The 8,463-nt window shown below is 30.8% G+C and overlaps 2 protein-coding genes across 2 annotated transcripts; one reads left to right on the forward strand and one right to left on the reverse strand.

The window, feature by feature from the left end:
- The first annotated feature begins 1,782 nt into the window (after positions 1-1,782).
- LOC105642268 (seed maturation-like protein) lies at positions 1,783-5,465 on the forward strand. The gene is made up of 5 exons (XM_012227045.4): positions 1,783-2,312; positions 2,397-2,649; positions 4,463-4,561; positions 4,680-4,885; positions 5,180-5,465. Exons 1-5 carry the CDS (start codon positions 1,882-1,884, stop codon positions 5,253-5,255), a joined length of 1,065 nt encoding a protein of 354 aa, XP_012082435.1. The 5' UTR covers positions 1,783-1,881; the 3' UTR covers positions 5,256-5,465.
- Positions 5,466-6,344: 879 nt separating this feature from the next.
- GATL10 (galacturonosyltransferase-like 10) lies at positions 6,345-7,790 on the reverse strand. The gene has a single exon (XM_012227055.4). It carries the CDS (start codon positions 7,631-7,633, stop codon positions 6,545-6,547), a length of 1,089 nt encoding a protein of 362 aa, XP_012082445.1. The 5' UTR covers positions 7,634-7,790; the 3' UTR covers positions 6,345-6,544.
- Positions 7,791-8,463: the final 673 nt, after the last annotated feature.

The raw sequence follows: 8,463 nt of genomic DNA on the forward strand, positions 1-8,463 counted from the left end.
ATATTTGATATTATTATTAATAAATTATATTTCTCAAAACGTAGTAATTCTTCTTAATAAGGATTTGATTTCTATATATAAATTAAATTTCATTATGTTTAATTATTTATTTATTTTTGCAAGAAGTTAATTACGTTAGAAGTGTCAATTTGCCTATGAATAATTTAATTTCTATATCCGATTGAAAATTTAATACTATATGCTATTGTAGTGAATGCTATTGGATATTTAATATAATAAATGATATTTTTTAAAAAATTATTGAGTTTTATTGCTTTGCCAATTTTCCATTTCTTTCCAAGAAAGGCGGCTAGAAAAAAAAAATTACAAATTGACAAAATGAAAAAATAATTTACAATTAATTTCAGTGATTTACCTACGAAAACCAAGTTGTCATCAAACGTGACTACACGTGTCTGCTTATTATAAAATTGATAATTAATTCCACTAATCAATTTTTAAAGGACTAATTAAAAATTAAAACTTGCTTAAATTTACTGTTTCGCCTACGAACCAAGTTTCCATTTTGCTTGCAATGTTCTTACTGGCTTTGCTTTCCTTTTAAGCCATTTGACATTCAACTCCCTTTTGTTCACGTGTCCTTTTTTTTTTTTTTGGCCCTTGGTAATTTTACAATACTGGTATAATTATAAGAATATTATTAATAATATTATTAATAATTTATGTTTGCTTATTGGATTTTAAAATTTAAAAATTCATCGAAGCGGATCAATTTTTATTTCCTGTGGAGAACTCAATATATTATAAAAATCAAATTAGTGAAGCATATTTTAAAATTTTCAATCCATCAATTGAGTTTAGACTTGAAAATTTTAAATTTTAAAAATTTTTTACTTATTTGAACCGTGATATTTTTCTAATTGAATCATTAAACAAATCATTGAGAGTTAAAAAATTGAATCCGTGATTATTATATTAGCTTTAGATTTAATTTTGTTCCAATTAACTTAAATTTAATGAATTAAATAATTAATATGCGCACGCTATAAAATGAAGGGAACATGCTTTAACAAAATAAATTAAAGATTAAGTAACTATTTAATACGATAGGTTTGGTCAATAATAATAATTATTTAATGCTAATTAATTCTTCATCTGTAACCTATTGAGCTATTTAATTATTTTATAAAAAGTATCATTTTAAAGAATAATTATACGGTGAAACAGTGACATCAAATCATCACCATGAGTTGAAATGATAATTTAATAAAAGTAATAAATATTAAATATGAAACATATGGATTAAAATTAAAAAAGAAGATAGAGAGTGATTAAAAGATCAAAGTATTTTAATTTTTACTGGATTGCTTGTTATAATTTAATTCTTACAATCTACTATTGAATTACTATTAATACTATGACTAACCCTACAAATAATATTTTTTTGAATAAAAGACTAAATAGTTTGATGAATTCAAATTTCAGAGACTAATCAATCTATTTATTAATTAATAGACGCAAAATTATAATAAAATTTGAAAAATCAAATATTTGATTCCCTAAATTTAATTATAAATTATTAATTAATGTTAGAATTCTACCCTTAAAAAAATGGTCAATTAAAACAGCACCCCGCAATCCTTCACCCGTTGTTCAAAAATTTTTATTAGCTCAGCTGAAAATTAACGTGTGGTAGTTGGCGGCAAAACCGAACCAACCGGTCATCGGTTTTCACCTTGCTGTACAATGGTAAACTGGTAATAACAGTATTCTCCACGTCCATTTTCTCAACTAATCCCATCTTATAAATTATTAATCATATAATTTCTGGTCTAAGAAAATCGTAAGGTTCCTCCACGTCGACAAACGCAGACGCAGAGAGATAGAGAGAGACACCCAGAGAGAGCTCGAGTCTCTTACATGGCGGCCACAGCTCGAGCTTTCATTCTCTCTCGTATATCTGATTTATCCTACAAACCTCAGCCGAAACCTCCGCCACCAGCTCTCTTGTCCCGCCACAACTTCTTTCAACGCCGTTCCTCTTCTTTTTCCTCCTCCGCAGTCGCCACCGTTAGTTGTCTCAGTAGCGGCGGAGAAGTTTCCGATGACTTCGTTTCAACTCGTAAGTCTAATTTTGACCGTGGTTTCTCTGTAATCGCTAATATGCTTAAACGAATCGAGCCTCTCGATACTTCCGTTATCTCCAAAGGAGTTTCTGATTCTGCTAAGGATTCGATGAAGCAGACTATCTCAACAATGCTAGGATTGCTTCCATCTGATCAATTCTCTGTTAATATTAGGGTTTCGAAGCATCCTCTCGATCGTCTACTCATTTCCGCGATTATTACGGGGTAAATTATTCGTTACTTTTAAATTATGGAGTTTGATTGGTGGATTTGATTAGATTTTTTGATTGGATATTGGTGTGATTTTAGGTACACGTTGTGGAATGCTGAGTATAGAATATCGCTAATGAGGAATTTGGATATCTCTGTGGAGACTTCGAAGAAATCGAATTGCCAAAAAGAGAAAGAGGAATTAAGAGAGGTGAGTGAAGATAACGAGAGCGGAGTTGGTGAGATTGGCATCCAAGATTTAGAGATTAGTCCTCAGGTTTTTGGTGATCTGTCACCGGAGGCTTTAAGTTACATTCAAAAGTTGCAGTCAGAGTTATCTAGTATGGAGCGGGTGAGATTTTTTTTTTTTCTTTGTTGATAATTATTAAGTTTTTTATATTGATAAGGTGCAGGATATATAATCAGAGAGATATGTTATTATTGTTGATATTGATAACTTGTTTACAACTTAAAATTACTGGCTTGGCATTAGTCCTAAATTCCTCAGTTTACGATGATCATTTTCTTATATGTTTTAGAATGATTAAAGTATTATTTAATTATGAAATTCGGTGGGGTTTCATAATATGCGTGCATTTTTACTTGGTTTTTTGAAGTTGATTTCTCTGTACTTGGTACTTATTAGATATATAAATTTAGAAGCTTTCTATATTTAGTTTCGTCTTCTAATTTTAGTGATTGAAAGCAGTGTTATCAGAATCTTATGATTTATGATTTGAATCGTATGTTTCAATTCAATTTTTATGCTAAACAATTCGAATCTTATGGATGAATCAAAATTGGACGTGAATCTTACGATTCATGCAATTCGAATCTTACGATTCGAGTCGATTCTCATTTCCAATGATTTTTTTACCCAACAAAACAAGTGGAAAAAGTCGATATAGAGAAAGAAGAGCATGAAAATATAGTTATATTAGAAGATGAAAATGACGAAGGCTTTAATTTGGAAATGTGATGAATGAATATGGACTTGAATGGGAAATTCAATGGCTTGATATTTTTACTTTGTTTTTATTTTAAAATTTTAACTTCATAGTTTGATATTTTGAATTTGACAACTCCACAATTCATTAGGTCTCTTTCATTTTGTATTTAGTACATGATTTGGAATTGAAATCTATATGGGTTGGAAATCTAATCCATAAATGTATATCTATTTATTGTTAATTAATTTTGAGAAGTCAATACCGAATCTTACGATTCGATTCTCGATTCTAAAAATAAAAATTTCAATTCTCAATTTGACAACTGTGATTGAAGGCATTACCATTGTTTATCAACCAAAAGCGGAATCAGTGGTTGGTTGTTTTCTTTGCATCACGTATCTTTTGTTTTCATTAGAAGTGTAGGGAGAATTGTACATTGATTTTCATGTTGTGGTTTGGTCATAGACTGGTCTAATTTCATATCAACATAAGACTCCTATGCTTCTACTTCAATTGGATTTGAATTTTCTTAGTGTTGTAATGTAGCCATGAAATATACTATGACATTTTTAGTCGATCAGTCAGGTGGACCCTTCAATTACCACCTTTTCTATAATTCAGTTATACTAGTTATGTACAGTGTTTGAAGAAATGCAAAATACATGATATCCAACTTAACTTTGTTCTTCATAATATTGGTGCTTTAGGACAATTAGGACTCGATCTAGCATTAGCTCAAGTTATAGTAACAACTAATAGGTATAAATATGATGCAGCAGTTGTGAAAGAATTGTCTAGAGGTTTAATTAACTTCTTGCTAAAAGTCTAGACATGTAGAATGCTTTATATGCTGGTGCCTATATGCTGTAGTTAGACTCTGTTTGATGAAAGTTGAGAAGATTAGTTGCAGAGGCATCAGCTTGGATGCTTGCCGCTTGTAGAATCTGAAATCTGAATCCAATGTGTTACTATTAAATTTTATGCTTTCTTGATACCTGTAGCTTTGAACAAACATCGATATGTACATGGTACAGGACTTTCCTTGTGTCGATATGGTTTTGATATTTGTTGGTGGCAGTTGATCTTCTGGAGACAGTTCAATTATTTATTTGAAATTGTTCAGATTGAAATGTCTTTATTGTATAGTGCTAATCTGGATTTTTGAATGATAAGGTGCTTGATATTCTGACTTGAGATGATGATATGTTGTGTCAGGAACTCAATGACTGGAAGAAAGAAACCATGCAAATAGAATGTAATAGAGGAAGTAGGAACGATTTGTTAGAGTATCTGCGTTCATTGGATCCTGAAATGGTAATGGCGTCCTCCTTCTTGTCCAAAATTGTACTATCTTATTTGGAAGTTGGAGTTTATATTTAAGTCTGCAATATATTTAAAACGATTTCATTTTGTACTTTGATTTTTCCAATAGGTATCAGAATTATCTCGACCATCATCTGTAGAAGTGGGGGATATTATTCACCAGCTTGTTCAGAACATATTAAGAAGATTTTTCAAAGATGATCCTTCTAATTTCATGGACGATTCAGCTGTTACAAATCCAGAAAGTCACAAAGATGGTGAATTTTGTGACACCATGGGCACTTCTCGTGATTACCTAGCAAAGCTGCTTTTCTGGTTAGTAATTTATGTTTACTCTTCATAAATTGATGGTGAATGCCATAGTTGAATTGGTCATGCAGTCGATTGAAAACTTGTATCCGTGTTTTGCATGCTAATAGATATTAAGTGAGCATGTAATACTTTTTTCTGCATGAAATAATTCTGTAAATATTTAAATCTAAAATTGGTTAAAATTTTATGAAAATAGGTGCTTGCTAGGAATGTATTTTTATTGTAAGTTCATAATCATGTCTGCCGAAACTAACTAAATTCTTTTGTTAACATATATACTGAATTTATAATTGGCAGGTGTATGTTACTAGGGCATCACTTGAGAGGGTTGGAGAACAGGTTGCATCTAAGCTGTGTTGTGGGATTGTTGTAAAGAAAAGGAAATGGAGGAGGAGGCATGTACATTCCTTTCTTTTTGTTTATTTTATGTACCTATTGCTTTTCAACTGTAAACAATAGATACACCCCACTTCTTGATTCCTTCTGTTCTCAATCTTCTATGCTGTCTCAAAAGGGCAAAGGCAATATAATGTCCATTTCATCCTTCTGAATAATATATATAGTCTCAAACTAGCAACCTTTACATTTTGCTGTACTTACTGAAAGTTATATGAGCCTACCTACGCCATCAGTGATGAAGCTATAGCTTCAAAAACCACCTTGTTCCTGTGCAGAAGCTTGCTTTGCACGACTCATTTTTATGCACCGTCACCAATTAAATTGCAAGGCTTGCATCTAGGCTTGACGTGGCTTTTTATTTTATTTTATTTCATTTTATTTTATTTTCGTGGCTGCTACTTACCTGTAAGTTTTGTTTCACGTTTTAAATTTGAATTTGCAGTAGTCATTTTTAAAATTTAATAAACATACAGGTGGTGATGTCTTTTTGTGTTCAGTTTGTAAAATGTTTTATCCATCCCCTAAAATTTGTATGGGAGGGTGGAAATTGATAAAATGAATAATTGACAAGTAATTTATATTATTTTGAATTTCGTCGACCAACAATTCAATAATATTGCTTGTGATGTGATATGAATGGTGCCATGTATATATAAAAATTTAAATAACAAAAAATATAAATAAAGTAAATAAAATATTCTTTCGTAATAATAATGACAATGAATATGTTCCAATTGCTAATGAGAATTTAGTTTAAGCATTTGTTCAATTGGAAGGATATATTGGTTGAATACGATGTCTAAAGGTTTGGTAAAATATGGATATTGTTTGATATTTTTAAAAGTTATTAAGATAATATAATATTTTACTTGATTGATAGAATAAGTAGATTAAAATAAGTGGTATTTTGGAAGTTTGCAGTACTCGAGCGATCGGATTCGTGGATACTATGGTTATAGACAAAAAAAAAAAAAAGCTGTACTCTATACTTTTGATTTTCCTATTTAAAAGTTAAATCAAACACTTATTATCAATGAATTAAAAGCTAACTGCCACTCTAATGTTGAGAACAAAATTCCATAGCAAAAAACTACAAAGAATTGATACAAACGAATTTCAGTATTTATACTCCCTTTCTATACAAAGGAAAACTCTGTCCTCTCACTCTCAGGCACTCAGCCCAAAATATAAAACAGAGGACAAAAAGTTATAAAATAAACAAATAAAAGAATCAAATGAACAAAGATAACAACGACTAAAAGATCATTGTCGTCTTCTTCTTTGATGGTCTTTATGCAGGTCATAGGGTGCCCATAAAGAATCAATAGGGCAAGGCTTATTCTCATCAAGTCTTATCCATGGCTTCCCTTTTCCACTCCAATGAATCAAGCTAACATTTCCTGGATGCAGAGACCTACAACTTCTAACCACATTATCTCCCCCAAGTCCATGTTGATTCCATTTATGTTCAATACTCTCAACTTCTCCACCAAAAACTAATAAAAATGGTGGAAGAGAACCCAATTCATAAATCCTTTTCTCCTTCTGTATTCTCATCCATTTCTCAATTTCCTTTGTATATTCACCTTCTCTCCATCTCTCCAAATCCATCACCATTACACCTGTATTAAAATAACATGCATTTTTCCCTTCAAAAACCCCAGAAAGTTCCCTGTCTCTCCAGAACTCATTAGTAAAGTACTTCTTTAAGTTCACATGGCAATATTGAGGTGCTCCTATTGTTCTTGACCCAGTAAGAGAAATCTTCCATAGTTTTTCAATGTCATCAACAACTATAACATCCGAATCTAAGTAAATTACTCGTTTAATACAAGAATCGAGCAAATCCGCTATATAACTTCTTGCATAGTTTAATGGGTTATTAAGAGCTGGGCGTATAGAACTTGAGATCAGACTATTTACCAAATCCTCTTCAAAGAGATAGACTTTAAATTGCAAAGAAGGAAATGCAGACTGTACAGTCTCGGATAACTTTTTTGGACTAATTAAGCTCGAGTCAGAAGCAATGAAGTGAAAGAAAATATTTTTAGGGCAAGAAGCATGTTTAAGAACTGAATGGATTGCTGCTATGGTGCCTCTTAAGTATTCTGGATCAAGAGTCATAGCTATATGAACAAGAAATGGATTACAATGATGCAAAAAACTGTTTTTATCGACAGAAGGACATTCTTGTCCATTTTGATAATCTGGAGCTTCCAAGAACTGCAAAGAAAGATAAAATCTTTCAATCTTTATCTCATTACTCTGTAAAGAAGATCGAATAGCATTGCTTGGAAAGAGGAATAGAGAAATAAAGAAGATTGCTACTAAAATTAATCTATAAAAAAACATTACTAATCGAGGACTTAAAGACAGCTCTGGTAGCTTCTTGTTTGTGAAGGAGATGATAGAAGAGAGATTCGAAGTTTTATAAAGAAAGGTGTAGATATGGAATAGTCAGAACAGAAAGAGAGAATACAAGGAAGGCAAGCAAAGAGTAGAAAGAAAGGCCATATGCTTAAGTATACATATATAAAAGGATACGCGGTTTCTGGATGTGAAAGTTTCGCTGCTTTGAATTCAAAGTTGGTAATAGACTGGAAGTTTCTTTAACGCGTCTGTGCTTTTAATATTCACAATATGGAGTTTTTTTTCTTTTTTTTTTTTTTTCATATAAAGAATGTTCCAACAGATTTGAAAATCAACACTCAATAGTTAGATTTAAGTTTTTCTTATTTGCTATGCAGCTTAACATGCTCTTTGAATAACATTCATCAAATTGATGATAACTTTATAGTGGAGAGAACTCAAACTCGAAAACATCAATCAGGCCATACTTGATTGGCTCATATTTATCACTTTTTACCATAAAATTTATGTGATTTAAATTTATATTATAAATATATGCATTTAGAATTTGAATTAAGATTGATAATTTATGTTATTTATGGATTTTGAACATTTTATTACATATTCATAAAAGACTTGCTATAAGTACAAATAAATTAAAAGAAGTAATTTACAAATAATTTAGCTAAACGAAAATGAAAATTTGGTGAAGCTAAATAATTATTGTTATTAAATAAAATTCTTTTAAAAACAAATTAAAACATATTGTCTTCTTGTTGTGCAACTTCATAAAATAAAGACTTTCACGAGAATACATTTTTTTTTTGAAGAGA

Source organism: Jatropha curcas, chromosome 11 (assembly GCF_041381405.1).
Source record: "Jatropha curcas cultivar XTBG-Jc1 chromosome 11, XTBG_Jcur_1.0, whole genome shotgun sequence".
Taxonomy (NCBI): Eukaryota; Viridiplantae; Streptophyta; class Magnoliopsida; order Malpighiales; family Euphorbiaceae; genus Jatropha; species Jatropha curcas.